This window comes from Phodopus roborovskii, unplaced genomic scaffold, assembly GCF_943737965.1.
Source record: "Phodopus roborovskii unplaced genomic scaffold, PHOROB, whole genome shotgun sequence".
Lineage (NCBI taxonomy): Eukaryota > Metazoa > Chordata > Mammalia > Rodentia > Cricetidae > Phodopus > Phodopus roborovskii.
This window is the reverse complement of record NW_026126599.1, coordinates 13,642,769-13,667,305: the sequence shown is the minus strand read 5'-3', so window position 1 is coordinate 13,667,305 and position 24,537 is coordinate 13,642,769. Positions and strand designations below refer to the sequence as shown.

At 44.0% G+C, this 24,537-nt stretch overlaps 1 protein-coding gene across 2 annotated transcripts in view; it reads left to right on the top strand.

Annotated features, from left to right (window-relative positions):
• Nucleotides 1–6,352: 6,352 nt before the first annotated feature.
• Elavl1 (ELAV like RNA binding protein 1) overlaps nucleotides 6,353–24,537 on the top strand; it is a 36,626-nt gene continuing 18,441 nt past the window's right edge. The window contains exons 1-3 of one of the 2 annotated variants that reach the window (XM_051205430.1): nucleotides 6,353–6,499; nucleotides 9,911–10,030; nucleotides 21,475–21,662. In XM_051205430.1, coding sequence (XP_051061387.1) covers nucleotides 21,491–21,662 — 172 coding nt within the window. In that variant the 5' untranslated portion in view covers nucleotides 6,353–6,499; nucleotides 9,911–10,030; nucleotides 21,475–21,490. The remainder of the gene's footprint in view (nucleotides 6,500–9,910; nucleotides 10,031–21,474; nucleotides 21,663–24,537) is intronic. The other variant, XM_051205428.1, reaches the window with a different exon arrangement.

Here is a 24,537-nt window from a genome sequence, read left to right as displayed (position 1 = left end):
CCCAAGCTGATTAGAAGAGGGGCAGTCTCCAGTCTATTGAACTGCTTGCAGGCTGTATAGCCTACTCCAGGTTTTCATCTTGTTTTGTGTTGTCACCCATGGTCTTTGTTGTGATCCAGATGACTGATCATTCCTGCTCCTGAAAGTAACCACAATAAAACTTACTGGTTTACCAAGTTAGACTTCGGCAATATCTTCATTCTGGTCTGTTTTCGGTTCCCTATTTAGGATAAGTACAAAGTTGTTAACAGCTGACCCAGAACTAGTGTCATACAACAGGCTAAAATCAAGGTGCTGCCAAGGCTGATCCTTCTGCAGGCTTTAGACAGTATTGGTGTCTGCCTTTTCTGCTTATAGAATCTCTCACCCTTGGTCCAAAGGCTCAGTCCACCTCTTCAGGAGTGGCAGTAGAGCTCCCAGTCTTTCAGATCCCTCATCTCTATTAGCTGGGTGCTGTGGTGACTGTCACAGATGGGATCATGCCTCCTCTCACATTCTCTCAGATTCCAACTATGGCAGCAAAGTTCTAGTGTCCCTGAAGAACTCAGCCAGGCATGGGTAGAGCAAGCCTCATTGTCAAAGTTTAAAGAAGCAGATGCAGAGTTAAGGTGCTTACTGTCAAATCTGATGATTCTAGTTTGATCCCAAGGACACATATTAGGAGAGAACTGACTACCCTGAGTTGTCCTCTGACTTCAACACATGCACTATGGCACACATACATATGAATAAATTTAAATTTTTAAAAAGCAGGAGCAAAATAATCTCCTCTGAATGGAGGGTAGACCAAGCCAAGCAATAGCAACAGAAGGCACATAGCATCTGACTGGCAGGTCTGCAAGGAGCATTCCTCCTCCCCTGGTCCACTACTGGGGCAATCTAATGTCTTTCAGGACAGGAAGATTTCTTAGAAGCTGCACATACCTACAATTCAGTCTGCAACAACTAGATGCACAAATATGTTGAAGGTGTAACTTCTCACAGCCACTGAGCTCACTAGGAGAAAGAACATACTGTACCTTCAGTGTGCTCATAGGGGGTACAGCTGGGGGCCAGCTGGAAGTCAGAAAGCAAGAGTGGCTTGTTCCTTATGGATGGCTACTTATACCCTGCTACAAACTTTCTTATTCCCCAGTATTCCAGCACCATGTATGTGTGCACATGTATGTGGAGGCCACATGTCAACATTGGGCATCTCCCTCAACCACTCTCAACCTTGTTTTTTTGGTTTATGAGACAGAGTCTCGTGTATAAACCTGGCTAACATGTGCAAACCAGGCTAACACTGAACTTAAGAGATCTGTTTGCTTCTTTCTCCCAAGTGTTTGTGTTAAAAGTATGAGCCATTATGCTCAGCCACTTGGTTTTTTAGAGAAAGGGTTTTTCAGTTTGGCTAACCTGCTTGGACATAGAGTCACTGGGACCTTCCTGTCTTTCCTGTATTGACTTCTGGTTGCTGTTCCTGTTGGTTTTTTGTTTGGTTTTATTCTTCTTACCCTCTGAATATAGGGTCTCACTATGTACCCATGAATGGCAAGAATTTATGTAGCCCAGACTAGTTAGTCCTAAACTTTGAACATTTCTCATGCCTCTTTCTACCTTTTGAATGCTAACATAACAGACATAAACCAACATGCCTGGCTTGTTTGTTTTTTAGTGGACACTGGGGATCCAACTCTAATCCTCATGCCTACAAATTGAGCACTTTCCAAACTAAGCCATCTCCACAATTCTTTATGGTGTGAATACTAAATGTCCCCCCCCCCAAAATTCCTATCTTCAGAGTTTGGTCTCTATGATTGCAGAGTGTTCAGAGATGGGACTTTGAATAACAAAATGGACCAGCATCTACTGAAGACCAACTGAAACATTCAGCCTCATGGACTGAGCAACTTCAGGATTCTTGAACTTTCCATTCATGGCCTGTCATTGTAGGATTAGTTGAATTTGCAAGTGACTGTAATAAATTCCTTTTTTGTTGTAGTTTTTGTTTTTTGAGAAAGGGTTTTTCTGTAGCTTTGGAGCCTAACCTGGAACTTGCTCTGTAGACCAGGCTGGCTTCAAACTCACAGAGATCTATCTGCCTGCTTCTGCATCCCGAGTGCTGGGATTAAAGGCATGTACTACCATTGCCCAACTTCTAATAAATCATATATATGGATACACACAAATACTGCGGTTAAATACGGGTCAGGATAAACAAACAGGCTGAATAGATGTTTATTCAGGGAGAAATAACTTACAACCTAGACAGATGAACACCAGCAAGTTCCACCGAATGCTCTCCTCTCCGTGACCCGCCAGCAAAAGAGCACCAGCAAGAGAGCACCAGCAAGAGAGCGTTCCCCAGCTCCTCCTCAGACCTCCTTCCACAGGTCACTTCTGCCCTGGCTCCACCCCCCCAATGGGCGTGGTCAGTGCCACAGAAGGAGACAAAGTGAATATCCCACTACAATTCCCCTTTTAGTCTAAAGAAAAGGTTTAGGCTCGATACAAAACTATATACAAAACAGTGAATAACAAGTGTGCTCTAAGAAAAGGAAAATCGAGAACAAAATGACCTACATATCTAGTCCTAGGGTGAAGGCATAACGGAGTTTACAACAGAGTTGTCCTAAGCTGGAAAACTTAAGTTTAGTACCTAATATATCTAACTAGGAAGAGAGAATAATAGTTGTGATAGTTTAATCTTCAACCTCATCAAGACCTGAGAAGGAAAATAATGATACTAGGGTGGACAGGAAGTGCGGATGGGCAACTTCCAAAAGGTGCAGCGAGGACAGAAACAGAGGCTACCTGGAGAGTCACCCAAGGTCTCACAGCAACGTTGGTACACCCAGTTTTGGTTAAGGCCGAGAGAACTTGACAGACCACAACAACAGCAGGGAGGTAGAAAGGCTGTCTTACCCTGACTTGGCAAGGTCCAGCAGTCTTCTATATTTGTCTCTTGCAAGCACATAGGACTGCATGTCCAAATCAGTGATCAAGGTGGGGGCAGTTCTTTGCCCAAGAGGCCATTAGCTGAGGTGAGAATGGACTCCAGCAGGAGCAACAACAGTGTCCAACATATTTTCGGGAAAGTGCACGGTGCTGTCAGGAGCAAGTGTCTCATGTCAACGGAGTACTAATATTAAAACATTTAAATGCCATTTTCTGCATGTCTATGAAGTGATTGAAGATTAAGCATCTATGTCTGACTAATCTCATAGGTAAAGGAAACATGAGTGAAGATAATCTGTAATACTCAGGAACTTAGCTAAAAAACTGATTGAAACTCCCCTGAGTAAAGCAGGAACAAATACCTAAACAAACAAAAATCAGACCTTCAGTGAACTAGCCACTGTTAAGTGCCCCACATCATGTTTCAATAGGAAAGTGTTGACAGGAGACGCATTAATTTTTGTGTGCAAGTATAGTGTATGTCCATATCTGTCCACATAGGTAGAGGTCAGAGGAGGGCAATGGGTACTTTGGTCTCTATCTTTAGCTTCCTTATTTATGCCTTTGAGGCAGAGTCTTCCCTGAACCTTTAGCTATATTGGCAGCCAACAAACCCCATCAACCTTCCCATCTCTGCCCCTTACAACACTGTGGTTTTTATGTGTACACCAGGTTCTGGACTCAGGTCCTCATGCTTGCACAGCAAACCTCTTACCTGCTAAGCTGTATCTCCCAGGCTCCATTCTCATAATTTCTGCATGGTCTACAGGACAATACTAAACAATTAAGAATGTAATCTTAACTCCTCTGGGTCTTCTTCACAGTCCATCTCCCTGTACCCTTTTTACTACAACCCCTACCTGCCCCATATCCTTTACCCAGTTTACTTTTCTTCTTACCCTTTTAAAAGCTACTTCAGATGGAACTCACGTGCTTTCTCGTCTGTCTCCTCCTGTAGACCAGGCTGGCCTGGAACTCAGAGATCCTCCTGCCTCTGCCTCCTGAATGCTGGGATTAAAGGTGTGCCCAGCAGATCTCATAACTTTTTGATTATATGTTGAACTATTCTGGATATAGTTGTTTAAATAAAATTAATAAAACAACTGTTTTTTACAATAAAAAAGATACTGTGTGTGCTCATACGTGAATATGGAGGTCAGAGGACAACTTGTGGGAGTCAGTTCTCTCCTTCCACCATGCGGGTCCTGGAGACTGAACTCAGGTTCAGTAGAGCCATTTTGCAGACCCCTGATTTTCACCTTTTTAATGCAACCAATAACTTACTTTTTCTGAAACTGAGTCATCAAGAATGAACTTTATGGAAAGATTTTATTTTTATTTTTGAGTTATATATGTGAGTCTGTGTGTGGATTTGTGTACATGAGTGCAGTGCCCCTGGAGGACAGAAGAGAGTGTTGTATCCCTTGAAAGTGAAATTGCAGGGAGTTGTGAGTCAATAGGTGTGGTTGCTGGGATTGAACCCCTGTCCTCTGCAAGAGCAGTAACTGTTCTTAGAGCTGTGCACCTTTCCATCCTGCCCATGAACGTTTGATCCTCCACTTTCTCACCAGAGTTCTTAGGTTATGGGATGCAGTGCCAGGCACTGAACCCTCTTTAGTACTGGAGATCAAACATAGGACTTTGTGTCTGCTAGGCAAACACTCAATCACAGAGCTTTTCTTTTGTGAACTTCCTTGGATGTGCTCGGAAAGAACAGGATCTTTCCCTGGTGTATGAGCTGGCTTGTTGGAGCCCGTTCCCTATGGTAGGATGCCATAATCAGCCTTAATGTCAGGGGGAAGAGGCTTGAACCTGCCCTGCCTTAATGTGCCAGGCTTTATCAGCTCCTCAGGGGAGCCAGTACTGGTGAGGAGGAGTGGATAAGGAAGGGAGTCCATTGGAAAAACAGGGAGGGTGGGAGGAGGGGGTGGGAGAACTGAGGTTGGAATGTAAAATGAAACTTAAAAAATGAATAAATAGAGTTGGTTGAGAAAGTCACAGAGCTGTAGAGATGGCTCAGCTGATAGGCACTGGCTATTGGGTGTGACAACATGAATTCAACCCCCAGACCCGACATGATAGAAGGGGAGAACTGACTCCTGGAAGCTATCCTTTGATTTCTGTATACATGTTCATGCAAAACATACATACAAAATATGTTAAAATTAACAGTTTTCAAATTCCATAAAATTACCTTTAAAAGGTCACACAGCAGCTGTGGTGTTGCAGGCCTGTAATTCTAGCATTTGAGAGATGGAAGCAGAAGGACCATTTCACCAACATCCTTAGCTACATACAAAGTTTACGGCCAACCTGGGCCACATGAGACCCTGTCTCAAAAACATACACATCACCTCTAAATCTAGCACTCAGAAAGCAGAAGCAGGTAGATCTCTGTGAGGCAAAATCAGTCTGATTTACAGTTCCAAGCCAGGGCTATTAAGGAAGATCCTGACTAAAACAAACACGCAAAGTAAATAAATAAATAAATAAATAGAGAAAGAGAGAGCGAGCGATCGAGAATTTTTAAAATCATGCAATTTGCATATATTTTTCTGACAGCACTAGCGCAGAACAGAAGCCCCCCAAAGAGACAGGCAGTTGTTTTCTAACCACTACCTGACTGGCTGGCACATAGTATATTCTTAAAATTTCAAAGAGGAGGGGCTGGAAAAATAGGTCAGTAATTAAGAGCACTGCCTGTTCTTCCAGAGGACCCTAGTTCGGTCCCCAACATCCACATAGCAGCTAACAACAGTCTATAACTCCAGTTCCAGAGGATCCGACACTCTCTTTGATCTCCATAAGCACTGCACGCATGCGATGCACAGACATACATGCAGGCAGAAACCCATCCATATACTTAAAAAAAAATTAAAACCAATAAATTTCAACGAGCCTTTGGGAATGCCATGCTGACCACATCCCTTAAATCACTAGTAAGAAAACCGAGGCCAGGCAGTGACGTCAACCAGTGCTCAACCGCAAGCTGAACGGAAACGTCGGTGGAAACCGGGATTCGAACCAGGGATTCTCCCTCCTAGCCTGGGCTCTCGCTGACCATATTTCTTACTGTGGGCACAGCCCGTCAGGTGAGGACCACACGGTGTGCGTTCCACAAAGAGAGCCACTCCTCGTCCTCCGCTCCAATCGGCTTCTGCTGCGGGCCAGGCCCCAGCTAGTGCCCTCCACGGCCATCGCTGGCCACTCCGTGTCTCCACCGGCCGCTTTAGCTCTTCGCAGGCGGCGCCGACAGGAAGTCCTGCCTCCGCCGCACGCACCAGAATACCTCGACAGCCGTACCAGCCAATGAGTGCAGTCTCTTCGAAGATGCCGACCAATAGGCGAGCGCGCTGGGAAGGGGGCGTGTCTGGCCGCGGGGCCGGGGAAGCGGGTCGTGCGCGCTGAGGAGGAGCCGCCGCCGTCGCCGCCGTCGCCGCCGCCGCCGTCGCCTTCGCCGCTCTGCCGCCGCCACCACCGCTACCGAGGCCGTGCGGAGCCGTTATCGCCGCGCCGCCCGTCCCGGAGCAGAGCCCCGGGCCTTCCCGCCCGTGTTCAGGTGAGGCTGGGTGGCTTCGGCGACTTCCGAAAGAGTAGGCCGCGCTAGGGCCTGAGCTCGCCTAGCCCCGCGGGCGCCCGCCGGGCCTGCACCGGCCGAAGGCCCCAGGCCGCGCCAGGCCTCGGTACGGAGACGCGCGTGTGGGCCGTGGCTAGGCGAAGGGAAACCGACTCGGTTTGATCCAGGTCGGCGACAAGCCTCCCCCGGGCCAGATTCCTCTGTGGGCTCCCGCGAGAGGCGGGAGAAGGACACGGCGTGGGCACGCGCTTTGGGGGGCCGGGCTCCGAGGCTTTGGGGGGCCCTGCATAGTCAGTCTCGGAAGCCCGGTGATCCGGGGGCGGAAGAGAGGAGCGAGGGCCTTGGGCGCCCAGAGGTCACGGCCCACGGACTCGCTCCCTCGGGAAACCCCACAGATTTCTTTTGTGGCCGATTTTCAGGATACACCGCGACGGATCGTGAGGTCCTTTTAGAAGTGTGCAAATCTTTTTCCGTATGTATGGAAGTCCTAGAAAATAAAAGGAAAAAAATTTTGATCGCCATCTCTAACAAAGCTGTTCTCGGGACGCTTGCATTTGTAAAATAATGTATAAATATTGAAAATATAACTGCACGCATTTGAACAATGGGTAGTGAAGGAGGGTCTTAACTTTTGTCTTATGCTGCTAAAGCATGTCAAATGGGTTTTGACACCTACTATGTGCAGGGCAGGCGGAGAACTTTTTTGCGCTGGACAGAGCTTTGATTATCGAAAGTGTTCCTGTAGGATACCTATAGCCAGTGCTCTGAAAGGGGCAAGATCGGATGATAGAGAAAGCTCTTCTAACCTCCCTGCTATAGGCAGTTAAGGTCAGATAATGGTTGGTTGTGGGGCCCTGGCTGCCCTGTGCATTGTAGGAAGTTGGATGGCTTGACTGGCTTCTCTGCCGGCTAAGTATTGGCATCTCTGCCTCCCACTTTCCCCAGTTGTGAATACCAAAAATAAATCCAAGCGTTGCTAGGGGTCTTTCTTGCTCTCCCCACTACCAAACAGATACACACACAGAGGTGAGAAATCCTTAAATAATCTTTCTAGAACAGTCCTTCCAGCCCTGTCGCTGATGATCTGTGGGAAGCTCCTAAAATTTTGAGTAAGCTATGTTGAATTGCCTGTGAAATAGCAGGGTAAAAGTATTGGGCATGTAAAGATGTGAGGAGAACCCCAGGATTGTGCATGTCACACATGGAATACATAATGTTACAAATAATCACCAGAATTTATTAACATTGTCTCCAGCCCCTGAGATAGATGTTATAATATCCATTTTAGAGAAGAAAGTGAAGCTTAGCTTAGGACAGTCTCTTGCACTAAAGTGGCCAGTGCAGGATTTGAATGCAGGTCCAAGATACCCAATGTATTGCCACTGAACATGTATGCAAAACTGCTGAGATGTGTTTTTTGAAACCCTGTGGAGCTGGAGAGATGGGTCAGCAGACAGGAGCACTTGTTGCTCTTGCAGAGGACCTGTTCAGTTCCTATCACCTGAATGATGGCTCACAACCATCATTAACTCCAGTTCCAAGGGATCCCATGTCTTCTCACCTTGCAGGCACCAAGCACCAATGTGGTTCTCATATATACGTACAAACAAAACACACATAAATATAAAATTATTTTTTAGTGCTGTGACTTCGAGGTTTGTGAAGAAGCTGAGAGAAATGGGAAATGTTTCTGTTAGTATTGGTTTGGGGGAAACAAATAGGATGTGCCCAGGAATAATAGGTCATGGGGCCACAGTAGAAAGGGAGAGATTGAAGAACATACTTTTTCCTGTGCTTGCTCAGTTGCTTCCCACACTTAACTATGCTTCTCTTCTGTCTGTCTTTGAACACAGCAGGAGTTGGCTTTTGAAGGTGCAGATCTGATCATATTTCTCCTGATTAGAAGTCTTGAGGTGGGGTAGGGAAGCTGTGTTGTGCTGTTTAAGTTAGAAGCCCTTAGCTTGGGGTGATCCTCTACTCCCTCTGACCCTGTCTACTCTTTCCTTGGAAGATCTCTTCTCATGCAGTGTGGCCTGGCTCAAAGCACAAATACCACTTGAAGCTGCCTCCAACTGCCAAGGCTCCTCCACCTCCCAGAATCAACTGTTCTTGGTTTGTGTTTCCCATCCCATTCAGTGTGTTCAATCTAGTTAAATGCTGAAGTGAGATGTAGTGCCGGCCTTTTGCCTCTAGGTGGCAGTAGTTCAACAGTGGCCATAGTTCTAAGGAAATTGGCCAACAAGAGGGAAGTGAGCCTTTGTGTCTCCCTCCCCCAAGCTGTGTTCTAGCTCAGAGGCTAGCCTCTGCATAGGCCATGGTGTATGTGACCTGTGTGTAGATGATTTCAGCCTGGCTGGTGAACAGTAGCAATGTACCAACCGCAGTGGAAGCTCAAGTAAAGGAACTCTTACTCAAGCCCAGGAGACCTCGGGATGTTCCCTGGAGTTGTTGAGGCAGGAGGATTAGTAGGAAATAGCTAGGTAAAAGACCAGTTGGAAAGGCTCTATAAGAACTTGATGGTGGGGCAGGGGGATGGCATCCGTTTGTTCAGGAAACTATGGGAGTGTGGAACTTTTGGGAAAGTACAATGAAGTGAGCAGCAGGTCTGTTGGAAAGAGAGCTCAGATATTATGAGAGCCCTCTCCAGATCCATGTTAATGGACAGAGGAGGGTCACATTTGCACAGGAGGAGCTGACTGGCAGCCAGAAAACCAGTAAGGTGCTTTCTTCCACATTAGAAAGACACGGAGCTCCCTGTAGAGACAGGGAGTATTGAGACAGACACAATTAGAGGGTCAGAAGTCCCGTGACTTGGAATTTGGACATGAGAAAGAGCAATGGTAGCCAACCCTGCCCAACACTTGTGCTATAAAGATGAGTGGCCACAGAGAATTTGAGAAGGAAGAGAAAACAGTGTAATGAATGACTGAAGATGAGCAAGCACATGGCTGAAGCAGAATGGTGACAGAATATCCATGTCTACACATGTGTTCAGTGCTCTGTGGATTATCCCCACCTTTCTGTCCTTAGGAAAGTTGGTGTGAATTGCCAGGACCTATTCTCTGTCACCGGGAAGAAATGCGCTCTTCAAATCAGTTGTAGAGTGTTTGTCTTGCATGCATGAAACCCTAGTTTTAATACCCAGCACCACATAAACCAGGAATAGTGTCTTATGCCTGTAATCCCAATGCTCAGGTGTTAGGGGCAGATATTAACTATCTATGGGGGTTGAGGTTAGCCTGAACTACACTGAGATGCTCTCAAAAAAAAGTCAACCTGATTTAAGAAGAGGCCTCAATGTATGAGACGTAGTATAAAAAAGAGGGTTCATCTTTACAAACAGTATATTGAGTGGAATGATTATTGGTTATTAGTTTGGTTTTGTTCAAGCAGATTGCAATAAAAGAGGAACAGGGAGGCTGTCCAGGATCGGCAGATGACCAACAGCCAAAGAAAAGAAAGGTACCAAGAAGCTGCCAGGCCTGAGTGTACCAGTTAAACCAGACCAGGAGGGTCAGTTGGGAGTGTAAACGTGGAGACAATACTTATGCTAGGTTCAGGTGGTATCAGGTTTCTGGTCCTTGTCAAGGGCATGCCAGAAGATTGCTTATCTGTTGAGGTTGGGATTGCTCCTTTTTTGTGGTCCCTGTGCCTGGCACATGGTTGGCATTCCACCCATGCCGGGGAAGAAAGAGTTAGTGAAGATCTCAGAAGTGACTAGATCTAGCCACCCATCAAAGAAACCTTTATGTCAGAGGAAGGGTTGACAGGAGAGAATAGTGCACAGCAACTCAATGGCAGGGCTGATGTCACCATGGACAGAGGCCTGAAGACATTGGAAGTGGAGTCATTTAGCAGGAAAGTTAAATTGGATTTAGAGACACATTTAGGCTAGACAAGAGGAGACAGGGATCTGATTGAGAAAGAAAGCAGAGAGGAAGGAGTTAGAGATGTTGTCAGGTATAACTTGGGCAGCTACATTTGGTAGAGGGACTAGAAGAAGGTGACTTGGAGGTGTGCTAGTTCTACTGCAGAAGTGAGTCAAGGTAGGGGAAAGGTTTGGAAATTACTGACATAGGAGATGGGTGGGGAACCACACACCTTAGTTTCCCACATCTATCAGCTTGCAGGTGTTGTATAGCAGTTGGTGACATCCACAGTGAGAAAATGAAGTGACTAACCCCCACTATCTTTTGTTTGTTGCTGACAGTGTGATTCATTTTGGAAGTGGGGTAGAGCCATGGGCTTCCGTGCCTTACTGTGTTGCTGTGCATGTCTCTGGTTCTGGCCAAGTCCCTAGGGCCTATAGAGCACTTGGACTAGGCAGCCTGCTCTGTGCTGACCTACTGTGAACTACTTGGCTTGAGCTGTCCCAGTCAAGTGGGCCTTAGCCTTCTTGACTATGGACAAGGTCCATTAAGAATCTGTATGTGCCCCCATCTACCTGAACTCTGGTTGGCTGACAATAATAATTGAGTCAAGTGGTACCTTCAGTTTTTTTCTGGCACCCGGGTATTTCCTGGGTGACTTGTTCCCCCACCCACCCCCACCTCTCATCTTGAAGACTCAAGAGTTTTATATCTAGAAAGAACCTCAGGAATAATTGAGGGTCTGGAGAGATGGCTCAGCAGTTAAGAACACTTGCTGCTCTTGCAAAGGGCTTGGGTTCTATTCCCAGTACCCACATGGTGATTCACAAACAACTATAACTCTAGCTCCAGGGGATCTGACACCTTGTATTGACCTCCATGGGCACCAATGCACAGATACATGCTTGCAGAACATTCACATACATAAAGTAAAATTAAAAAAAAAAAATACTTGAGTCTAAGCCTCTTAAGTGGGTAGTAGTGCTGCTAGTCAGGCCTGATAAAAGAGTTTGGCTTCAATCTAGTACTCATCCTTTACAAAGTCCTGCCCCACCTTTGAAAACTTTGGCTCTCATGTATGCCTCATGGATACTAACCCTACTGATAACACTACCCATGTATGTTTTTATGTCATATATAAAGACACCTGCATTGTTCTACAGTGCTGCCAATGGGAACACCAGGATGGATGTCACATGGCACAACTATAAGATAGTTTAAAATGTGTAGTAGGATCAAAATCCCAAGACCCTTCTAAACAAAACTTCTCCTTGGTATATCCAGTTACTTGAAATGGTTCTTAATAACAGGAGAATCATTTTGTCATACTTGACGTTTCCAGTTTTTGCTCCTTGCAGTTGCCCTTGTTCTTTGGGGTGGTGCTTATTACTCATGATCTTGGGAAAGTAAGATAATGTGTTGTATGTGGCTGAATAATAGAATTGTTGCCTAGCATGTTCAAGACCACAGGTTCTATCTTTACCATCTCAGAGAAGAGGGAGGGAACATGGAAATGTCATAGTATTCTACATCAAACAACTTACAACCGCTAATGCTAGTTTCAGGGGATCCAACACCTCTGGCCTCAGGCATCCATACTCTTACATGTATATGCATACACATAAACTTAATTAAAAATAAATCTTGTTATTTTTAAAAGGAAGAAGCTGATGGATTTTTAAAAATGCCAGGACAGCTGGTCAGTAGTGGCCCATTCCTTTAGTCCCAGCACTATGAAGGCAGAGGCAGGCAGCTCTCTGTGACTTTGAGGCTAGCCTGGTCTACAAAGCTACACAGAGAAACCCTGACTCAAAAAAATAAAAACTTTGCCAGGTGGTGGCACAAGCCTTTAATCCCAGTACTTGGGAGGCAGAGGCAGGCAGATCCCTGGGTTTGTGATCAGCCTGGTCTATAAGAGCTAGTTCGAGGACAGGCTCCAAAGCTACACAGGAAAACCTGTCTTGAAAAGCAAAAAAAAAAAAAAAAAAAAAAAAAAAAGTCAGGACAACTTGTGAGTGCTGTTATTTAACATTAAAGAAATATTCCAAACATGGAATATCCCAGGTGGAATCTGGAACCTTTAATTTGAGGGCCCTTAGATAGCAATGGTCTATCCTTACCTGGTAGGGGAAATGTCATGATTACAGGTCATTTCCCAGGATGAGGGTCATATATATTGCTCTTGGGATGTGTTAGCCCCTGTGAATTTCCCCCAAAATCTAGAAACATGACTGCATAATTTGTGGTAGTTGGGACATTGGCCATGTATGTAAAGTCCTTGCTGTGTTTGTTATTTATTTTGGTGTGGGACACATGCGGAGTTCAGTGCCACAACTTTGTGAAGTTGATTCTTTCTACTTTTACATGCATTCAGGCCATCAAACTCAGATTATCAGACTCGCATAGTAACCTCTTCACCCATTGAGCCATCTTCCCAGCCAATACCTCACTTGTGATATTGGTGAAAAATAATTATTGAGGGGGTAATAAAGGCTTATGCCAACGGTGGAAAGGATTTGAAAAATGAAGCAGCCTGTTATCCTGCCTAGGACTAAGCCAGGCCAGGGACACAGGCTGGAAAATTCAGTGGGTCGCCATTACAAAGGCATTATAATTTATGCTGGAGCACCACTATGTAGTGACAACTCAAGGCCAAACCCTGCCACTTATTAACAGTCTGACTGACCATGAGCAAAATAGAGTGACCTCTGAGCTTTAGTGGGTAATGACAGAAAAGCATGGAAGTGAGCAGAGTTGACTTACAGGGAGCAGGAGGTGCCAGAGGCTTGATAGTGATCATTGATAATTGGATAATCACAGATCTATTACGGATAGAGCTTGTGGGCACAGGATAGTTGGACCCAGGTTGGGCCACACAGGTTTGGAAAGGATCAAGGGCGGCCTACTGGAAGATTGAGTGGAGTAGCCTCTGAAGTACCATGAAACTGGCTCTATTGTTCCTAGTTGGCTACAGACTTGAACTGTAAGGAGTGTTCAGCCCTGAATGCCGTGACCATGCTGTGGAGCAGTGTGACAAGTTCTTTGTTTAAATCTTAATTTTAGTTTTTCATTTGCATTATAGAAAATTGTACTCATCTTCTTTGTGTAGGATTGTTTGAAGGTTTTTTTGTTGTTGTTGTTGTTTTTGTTTGTTTGTTTGTTTGTTCTGAGAAAGAGTCTGAGTAGCCAGGTTGACTTTCATACTTGCTATATATCTGAGGATGGCTGGATTTCTGAACTCCTGCCTGCACCTTCCAAGTCCTAGGATTATAGTTGTCCACCATTACTCCCATGTGTTGCTGGAGAGTGGGACCTGGGGACTCATGAATGCTAGACAATAATCATACCAACTGAGCCCTGTTATTTGAGGCTTGTTTTTGTTTGGTTTAAAGGGTGTCAATATGTAACCCTGGCTGGCCTAGAACTCTATGGATCAGGTTGACCCTAAGCTCACATAGTTCTGCCTGCCTGTGCCTCTTGAATGCTAGGATTAAAGGCATGTGCTACCACATCCCTCAATGTTGCCATCAGAGGACTACTTTGAAGAGTTGGTCCTTCCCTGCCCACTTTTCCCCATGAATGACTTATTTCAGTTGTTCAGACTTACAGTGATTGTGAATAAAGTATGCTATATGCATTTGTATATAGGTTTTTATGTGAACATAGATGTTCATTTCTCTTACATTAATGTGGCTTATACCTATAATCTCAGCATTTCAGAGACTGAGGAGGGGGTTGCCATAAATTTGAGGCTAGTTTGGGCTACATGGTGAATTTTGGGGTTAGACTAACAGGAATCTCCCAGAAAGGAAGGAGGAAATGAAAGAAAACAGAAGTAGGAATGTCATTGCCAGGTCACATACAGTGTGTGTGTGTGTGTGTGTGTGTGTGTGTGTGTGTGTGTGTGTGTGTGTATGTTTTCAACTCAGAGACTGCCAATTTGTTTATCAAAGTAACTGTTACATTTTTAAAAATAATTTACTTTTATTTGCATTCGTGTTTTGCCTGAATGCATGTATATCTATCTGAGGGTGTCTGATCTTGGAGTTACAGACAATTGTTAGTTGCCATATGGGTACTGGGAATTGAACCCAGGTCCTCTGGAAGAGTAGTCAGTGTTCTTAACTGCAGAGCTATCTCTCCAGCCCCCAACAGTTACATTTTTGTATTACTACCATAGATGTATGTAGAAAGCCTAACGTCTCCCCCATCCTCCCCAGCATTTTTAGCCATTCTAGTAGAAATCTTTTGATTGTATTTTAAAAGTCAGTTATTATTTGTATTTTTGTGTTTGAATGGTCAAGCATGCAGCTGTACATGTGTGGATGTCAAAGGACAACAACCCATGAACGTGAGAATGGATTGATCTTTGGCCTCCATGTCTAGGGATCTTTCCACTCCCTAGCCATGACATCTAGCTTCATACTTGGGTTCTGGAGATCAAACTCAAGTTGTCATGGTTGCATGCACAAATAGTTTTAGCTGCTGAGCCATCTCCCCGGTTCCTGTTTGTTTTTTAGATGATGCCATTTTGTCAAGGATGACTTTGAACTCCTGATCTGCATGCCTCTACCTCTCAAATACTTGAATATCAGAAGTATACCACCAAACCCAGATTTGTGTGTGTGTCCAAGTGCACATAACTTATGTTTTAAATCAAGTGTGTTCTATCACTTTCTGCCTTATTCTTTGTGAAGCTAGTTTGGAAAACAGAAAGCCCCATCAATCTTCCTGTCTCCTTTCCAGTGCTGGGGTTATACAGGCAATCTTAGCCATGTCTTTCTACTTAAGCATATGCTTGGGATTTGAACTTAAGTTCTCATTAAGCCATTGCTCCGAAAGCCTTTTGCCTGTCACCTTTTTTTTCTTTTAAGTGAAGATGTGTCTATATGTGTTTGTAATTTTACACATCAAACTGTGAACATATACTTATCAGAAAGAAATCTCTAATAAACACAATTTATGTATACCACCAGTACATTTTTCCATTAGTTAATTAAGAACATTGTTGTGGGGGCGGGGAGCTAAGATGGTAGACCAGCATAGAAGACCCATTTATTTGATACATTGAAGGAGCAGCAGGCAGGCAAGTGATTAATAGAACAGCTTTTCTAGTCTTGAGAGCAAGCTTTTTTTGTTTGTTTGTTTGTTTGTTTTATAAAGTGTCTTCAGGACTAGAGAGATGGCTTGGTGTGGTTAAGAGCACTGGCTGCTCTCCAAAGGACCTGGGTTTGATTCCCAGTGCCCACATGGGAGTTGTCTATAGCTCAAATTCCAAGGGATTTGGCACTCTCTTCTGGCTTCCACAGGCAAGGCACACACACATGAGGCACAGACATCCATGTAGGCAAAATACACATGTACGTTTTTTTAGGAATAATAAAAATATTTTTAAGTGTTTTCAATTCTTTGTAAATACTTTACTTAGTCTTTGGGTATTAGTTTTTCCAACATTGTCTTGCAAAGCAGCAGTTTTACATTTTGGTGACATCTATTCATCTTTTAATTAATGAAAACAGTTTTTGGTGGTATATCTAAGAAATCTTTGCTTAGTCCAATATTAGAAAATGTTTGTATTCCTGAAGAAGACTGGCATGATGGCACATACCATAATCCCAGCTTTTGGGAGGCTAAGACAGAAGGATCTCAGGTTTGAATCCAACTTGGGCTACATGGAGTTTGACTACTAGCAGTGCTAGGAATCAAATCTAGGGCTTTGACCACACATGTGAGGCAAGCACTGTACCCCTGAGCTATGTTTGAGCTACATAGGAAAACCCTGTGGAGGCCCTTTGGAGACATCAGAATGGATAGAGGAGGAAGGGAGGAGATAATGGTAGCAATTCTTTTTTTTTTTTTTTTTTTTTTTTTTTTTTCCCTGTAAAAAGCCAGATGGTGAATCTTTTTGGCTCTCTGGGCCATGTGCTGTTACTCATTTGTTACTATTCAACTCTGTAGTTAAAAAAAAAAAAAAAAAATCAACCTTAGACAGTAAATAGCACAAAGAAAATGATTGTATTTTAGTAAAGCTTTATAAAAGGTGATGGACTGGACTTGTTTTGTAAGAGGGTAATCACTACCAGTTCATTAGCTATAAAAGAATGAACAGAGAATTGTAGGTGCACAGGTCTTAGAGAAGGGGTGGAGAGAAGAAAAGCTCAGAATGTAACTCATTGGTAAAGCACTGGCAATATATATTCAATCCCCAGCACCATGAAAGGACGGAGGGGAGGAAAGAGAAAGAAAAAGGCAAAAGGAAATAAACTGGAAGGAAAGGAGATGTTTCCAATCTCGTCTTCAGCAAACTTGAGCATGCATATTAATTTTTGTTTTGTTTTTTAACATAGGATTTCTCTGTGTAGCTCTGCCTGTCTTGGAACTAGCTCTATAGACCAGGCTGGCCTCGAACTCAGAGATCCACCTGCTTCTGCCTCCCTGGATTAGAGGAATGTGTCACCACTGGGCCAAAACTAATTTTTAACATTAACCTCTGTGCCCTCATCTTCAGCAGATGCTTTTGTTTTTGAGCTAATGATTTATTTAAAACTCTGATGACCAGCTGGGTGGTGGCAGGGCTCACCTTTAATTCTAGTACTTTGGAGGCAGAGGCAGATGGATCTCTGTAAGTTCAAGGTCAGCCTGGTCTACAGATCAAGTTCCAGGGCAGATTCCAAAGCTACAGAGAAACCCTGTTTGGGCGGGACTTTCATGACTATAGACAGTTTAACAGAATGGCCATAGTTTTTCATGGTTAAACTTGAATGCTTTCTACTGAAAATTGATACTGAGCCATCTTCTATTTATATACATGTAAATGTCAGCTTTTTACAATCTGTTTCTTCAGATTACTAACCCCTGTCTGTGTGATTGTTATCATAGAACAGATACCTATGGTCCAAGTCTTGGGGTTGGTAGGGGTTCCAAACTCCTCCAAAAAAGTGTTGCTGTCTTGTGTACATGTCAGTCTCTTCTCCCTATGTACAGAATTTTAATCTATCCTATATGACCAGTAAAAATAGTCTATCATTTCCTCTTGCTTTGGGGGCTAGATCTCATATACCTAGATCAGTGGTTCTCAACCTTTGGGGAACAAATGACACTTTAACAGGGATTGCATATCAGATATTTATAATTTATAATAGTAGCAATGAAAATAATTTTATGGTTGGTGGTCACCACATGAGGAACTATTATAAGATCACAGCATTAGGAACGTTGCAGACCACTGCCATATATGATTCCAAACTGAGCATGGTTATGCTTCTATCTCCCAAGTGCTAGGACAATAGCAGTGTGCCACTGTACCTGCTTGCATGATGTCAGAGTTTGTCATCTTTGAATGGCTGTCATCATGAAGTTGTAGTTTAAATCATTGTCTGCCTTTCTGTTGCTAATATGTTAGATTTTAATTATTAATTTGTAGATGGCATTGAATCAACTTACTCAACCTTGGAAATGTTGGCATTTTAGGCAAGGTGCTTCTTGATTGTTGGCATCATCCTATGCCTTACAGAATATTGAATTAACAGCATCCTGGAATCTGCTCAGTAGACACTGATAGTGTGTGGGCACATACAATGCCTCCACACATCATCACATCCTGTCCCCTGATGGGTGAATTTCCCAGTATGACAACCACTGATCAAAATGATACAGAACAGCTGTTTTTCTCCCAGTCTCTTGCTGCTTGTCTTTGTTTCTGGTTGCCATAAAGCTTTTTAACTTTATGATAGCTGGTTTGCTAGGATTCTCTCTTTTGCTGTTAACACACTTTATAGAGAGGAAGGAACCTGCACAGCTTTACGTAAGTGACAAACACTGGGAAATTTTATTGTTTACATGTTTGAGAGTTAGTAGAGTAGGAACCTGAACACTTCTAGAAAACAGGCCTAATTAATTCCCCTTCTCTCAGTGTTAACAAGAGTAAGAGAAAAATGTCAGTACCAGAGTTGTGTTCAGTTTTATGTAGTCTCTGGCAAAGCCCCCAGCCCTCCTTTTTTAAGGTGTTAGACATAGAACCTAGTGTCTTCTTCCTTCATACTAGGCAAGTTCTCTGCTACTTAGCACTGAAAAGTTTTCTTTGTTTTTGTTTTCTTTTGAAATAGAGTTAAATATAACCCAGACTGGCCTTGAACTTGCTACATAGCCAAGAGTAGCTAGCCTTAAACTCATCCTCTTGCCTCCATTGCTTGAGTACTAGAATTACAGGTGTGTGCCCACACCCACCTCTGCAGAGCTGTTTTTAAAGATAATCAAAGGCTTATTATACCTTGGATTTTCAAACTAATGTAGAGCTGTACATCTGGAGGAAGGGGTGGACTGCCCACCACTGAGACCTCCAGACAGGTGAATATATGTAAAGTGATGGCTGTGAATTTAGAAGCAGGTTGAAGGGCCTCCTATATTAGGCCACTGCACCACAATGTCTGTGAGCAAACCATGTGTGAGCTGTGTTTTCAAAGAAGTGATCTTGGTACTCTCCGCTGCTTCTATACAGATGTTGCTCCCAAGCTATCCTGGGTTGTTTACTTCTGAAAATAAATTTTCTAGACACTGCAACTGTGCATGCACACACGCACACATATTCTCTCTCTCTCTCTCTCTCTCTCTCTCTCTCTCTCTCTCTCTCTCTCTCTCTCAGAAATCCTAATCTCTGGCTCCAATGCTGTGTTGTTCAAGATAGAAGGGGCACATGTAACAGGCAGATGTCAAAGTTGCATGAGGGGACACATCATAGGCTCCTTGGTATCCAGCTGTAGTCCACAGTGGGGACAGAAAAAACCAGGAGTTGGAAAGCTCTTGATACACACAAACTTTTTTCTCTTGGGAGCTTGAACTGTTGTACTGGGATGACATCTAGGGTTGGTTTTGGGGGAGGTTGTTTTTGTTTTGTTTTGTTTTTTAAGGGGGAGGTGTGGAGAGACAGGGTTTCTCTGTGTAACAGCTCTAGCTGTTCCTGGAACTCACTCTGTAGACAAGGCTGGCCTCTACCCCACAGATATTCGCTTGCCAACATTTGGGTCTCTTTATAGGGTTCTTTAAAGCCATGTTGGTGGATAGGCATGGTCACTCACTGGGGATAGAACCCAAGATTTTGTGCATATTCTGTTAATGAGCTGCATCCCCAGGCCTCCTCAAAGGTCCTCTTACTGAGCCAGACCAGGTGGCACATACCTGTAATCATGGCACTTGGAAAAGAGGAGGGAGGATCAGTAGTCTAGTATCTACTACATAGTGAGCTGCAGGCTGTCTTCAGCTATGTGAGACCACACACACACACACACACACACACACACACACACACACACACACACACACACACACACAATCCTCTTATCCAAATGTGACAGCTCACACCTGTAATTCAAGTACCTGGGAAGCTAAAGCAGGAGTATCATGTTTGAGGCCACCCTGAACTGCATAGTGTATTCATTCCAGGCCAGCCTGGCTTAAAAGTGAGACTGCATTTAAAAAAAAGAAAAGGCACTGTTGGTGAACACAATTGGAATTGGTGTTTTGTGTTAGTGTAATTATTTTATAGAGTAGTTGTGGTTTTACAAAAAGGTTATAAAGCTAATGAGAAGCTGTTTAGATGGCATGGTAGTTAAGTCTGATGGATGACCTGAGTTCAAAGGAAGGGGAAAACTGACTTCTACTGATTGTCTTCTGACCTCTATGCTCTTGCACTCATATGCATACATGCACACACAAAATAAAAGAAGTGAATGGCTAGAGAGATAGCTCAGCAGTTCTAGAGAACCCAGGTTTTGATTCCCAGCACCCATGTGGTAGTTTACAACCATCAATAACTCCAGTTTCAGAGGTCCTAACGCCCTCTCCTGACTTCCACAGACACCAGGTACCCCAAGTGCACTTATTTATAAGCAGACAAAACACACACATAATATAAAGGTAAATTTTCAAAAAATAATAGGCTTGTTCTTTTATATCCTTCCCCAACAACCTTTTCCATGTCATCCACATCTGGCAGTTGGATACATTTGTTGCAGTTGATGTATGTATGTATGTATATGTGAGAATGTTTGTTCATGGAAGTACTTAACACGTATAGGGTTACAAATTATGTGGGGGCCAGAGGTCATTATTAAGTGACTTCTTCTATCACATTGTATTAAATGTATTAAATGACCAGAGACAGCTTACAGAAGGAGATTTATATGAGCTTACAGTTCCAGAGGGAGAGTGTAATGGTGAAGGAGATGTGGCAGCAGGCAGCCAGGGAAGTAAGGTGTGAAATCACATCTCCATCCACACTAAGGAAGCACAGAAAGCAAAGTGGATGTGGGGTAAAACTAAACTCAAAGCCCACCCCCAGTGGCTTCTTCCAGCAAAGCTTCACCTCCTAAAGGTTCCACAACCTCCCCCAAACAGTGCCACCATCTGGGAACCAAGTATTCAAAATACTTGAGCCTGTGAAAAATATTCCTTGTCCTCATTCTCTGAGACCTGGGTGTTACTAAGTAGTAGAGCTACTCTGTAAATGGCAATGCTGTAAGACACAGAACAAGGTCAGTGTGGGATATACTGGCTGTGGTGAGATGTATGTCCACCATACACTGTTCACCTTATCTTTTGAGACAGGGTCTCTCACTGAACCTGAAGCTCATTGATTTGGCTAGACTGGCCAGAGAGTTCCAAAGGTCCCTCTGTCATGTCCCTAGCTCCCTGAAATGAGGCTAAAGGCATGTTCCAACTCATCCAACTTTTTTGTTTGTTTTGTTTTTGTTTTTCAAGACAGGATTTTTCTGTGTAGCTTTGGAGCCTGTCCTGGAACTCACTCTGTAGACCAGGCTGGCCTCAAACTCATAGAGATCTGCCTGCCTCTGCCTCCCTAGTGCTGGGATTAAAGGCGAGCGCCACCAATGCTCGGCCTCATCCAACTTTTACATGGGTGCTGGGGATAGGAACTCAAATCTCAGTTTTTGTGCCAGTGGGCTCTTTACAAATTGAACCATCTCCCCAGCAGTTGATCTTTTAGTGCAGAAAAGAAAATCCCTTAAGTGCAAATGTAGTCATTTATCTTTGCCTTCACATTTAGAATTTATCTGCTCTTGTTTTTCTTTGCAGATTTTTAAATAATACAATGTCTAATGGTTATGAAGACCACATGGCCGAAGACTGCAGGGATGACATTGGGAGAACGAATTTAATTGTCAACTACCTCCCTCAGAATATGACCCAAGAGGAACTACGAAGTCTGTTCAGCAGCATTGGCGAGGTTGAATCTGCAAAACTTATTCGGGATAAAGTAGCAGGTAAAGAGCCTATGAGGTTTCTGGGAGGGTTCATGATTGCTATCCTGTTAAGTACTGTCTGCCCTGCTGGTGACTTCCTTAGTACAGAATAGCTGCAGGAGCTGCAGGCTAGAAACCATAGCTGTGAAGTTTTGTTCTTTTACTTCAGACTGCTTTTCTACAGCCCCAGTATAAGATTGGACAGGAGTGGGAGGGAGTGGGGGTATCCTAGAGAGATGGTTCAGCAGATAAGAGCTACTGACACTCTTGCAGAGAAGCAGAATCTAGTTCCTACACCCCCATCAGGTGGCTCACTGTGTAAGTAACTCCAGCTCTAAGGAGGTTGATGCTCTCTGCTGACCTCCACAGGCACATACTCAAGTGCACATAACACCTCCACCGCCCCCCACACACAAATTCCATAATTGAAAATGAAATACATCAGCCAGGCAGTGGTGGCGCCACATGCCCTTAATCCCATCACTCCAGAGGCAGAGGCAGGGGGATCTCTAGAGTTGGAGGCCAGCCTGTTCTACAAAGCTGCACAGAGAAACACTGTGGTGGTGGTGGTGGGGGGTGATACATCTTGAAAAAAATCTGAAGGTAAGGTTCCCAAGAAAGAGCTTGGGGTTTTTTTTGTAAGATAGAGTACATGCCAGTGTGGTGGTGCATGCCTTTAATTCCAGAACTCACGAGACAGGCAGGTGGATCTCTTTGAGTTCCTGGACAAACAGTACCAGGTAGAGAGACCCTCACTCAATACAACAACAAAAACCACAGGTACAAAATAAGACATGAAAGGAGAAAAATGGGGTAACAGCAGAAATTGAATGCTCTGAAAATGTATGGAGCCAAGTAATTATGCACAAGTTGATCAAGTTCTCTCATGAAGAAGGGACACTGCTAGGCGCAGCACTGACAAGTCTGTCTCTGTGGATGTAGACCTTCATGCGCAAGTGAATTCTGGAATCAGGAGCAAGGTGCCTGAAAGCCTCGTGCTCTCTCACTAAGTTATTCAGTGGGCAGTTGCCTTAAGTCCTCACTCTACCTACCTCATAGGTGTTGGTAAAAGGCTGGGTTCCTGTTAAGGCCGCTTAAGTTTGGCCTCCATCAGTAGGGGTGAAGGTTCCATGTAGGCAGTAGCTCAATTTCATGTTGGATGAGATTTGTAAGGATTGTCTTAAGCAAGAGGGAACAGTTAAAAAACTCCCCTGAGGTCTAGGACATAGCCACATGGGTTCACAAAGATGTGTAAATCCAAACAGAAAGTGGTCTGTTACTCATACTGTGTTTGTGCTGCTGTTGTACAGTTAACTCAAAATGGCTATGGCTGAGTGCACAAGACATGCACAAGATCAAAGCAGTCTGGATCCCAGCATGGATGGGGTATATCAGGAGGGGCTCATAAAGCCCTACCCCTAGCTAAGAAATTAGTAGCAGTTGGTTATTGCTAGGGGAAGGAAAGTAAATTTCCTTTGGGGTGCAACTCCTGATGACGGGCTACCCTGCTCCAACAGATGTACCTTCACTCATGCAGCATTAAGTGGACTTAGTGGTTTTGTTTATTTTTAATTGAGCATGTATAGATAGGTGGGAAAGGGGAAAGGGGTGGAGATGGAGGCGATTTGGCAAAACACATTTTTAGTTTGGTTTGTTTGTTTTTTTGCCTGCTTCTATGTCTGTGTGAAGGTGTCAGATGCCCTGGAACTGGAGTTACATTGCAGACTGTTGTGAGCTGCCATGTGGGTGCTGGGGATTGAGCTCAGGTTCTCTAGATAAGCAACCAGTGTGCTTAACCACTGAGCCATTTCCAGCTCCATATATGAGTTAATTCTTAACTTAAAAAAGGGGAGTGAGGGGGCTCATTGAAAACTGAGGGCATGGGAATCAAGTATGATTATTTATTTAACATTGAACAAGTATTGGTTCACTTACTATACAAAATATGCCATAGTAATGGAAGGTAGTTCTGATGGAGGCTAAGCGTGAACTGGGAACTCTTATTAATTTGTGTAGCTTTTCTATAAATTTTAAATTAGCATTAAAAAGTTCAGGATCTGAGGAGGGTGGGTTGGTAGGCTCAGCAGGTAAAAATACTTGCCATCACCCATGACAAACTAAATTCTGTGCCTAGGACCAACATTGTGGAAGAAAAGAACTGATTCTTGAAATGTGGTTGTTTTCCAAATATTTGATTGATATGGGTGCACATGAATATGGTAAAATAATTTCTAAAATTGAGTATTGGAAAGTGCCAATAAAAATAAAAACAGTAAGCGTACATTAGGTTGTCTGTTTAGTTCATGTCTTATTATTAGCAAAGGGGATGGCTTCCTGAGTTCTAATTGCAGCAGATTCACAACACAGAGGTCTCTGCATCCAATGGGCTTGTCTTAACAGCTTTCTCAAGTACCCAGAACAGAATGAAGTTAAGTACCTGCTTAAGTTGGCAGGATATGAGTCAAGTTCCGATCTCCATCAGTAAGAGGTCATGGCTAGACATCCTCTAAGGCTCTTTCCTGACTAGTGCTACAGTTGCTTCATCAGCCTGGGCCTCTCCCTATGTGCCACGTCCCTCCCCAGTAGACAGGTAGGTACTCCTGCCTGTCCTAAATATTTCACAAAGAGGACATTGGGATCCTTTGATGTTACTTTAGCTTCCTTGCTTACCACTCATCTCTGAATTTGTGTTGATGGCATTGTTGTAGTGGATTCTTTTGCCAGGAGAACCTGGGGGAGTTTGACCAGGGCTGTGTGCCTGTGGTCAGGGCCCTTTGGTAGGCTTAGGATTCTCTCAGTTTAGTTTGTCAACTGGGTCCAGTTTCCCCAGACTCAGAAAAGAAAGGAAACCAGTACTAGATGGTGCCAGAGCCTAGTAGGCCTTTCCACTCTGGCA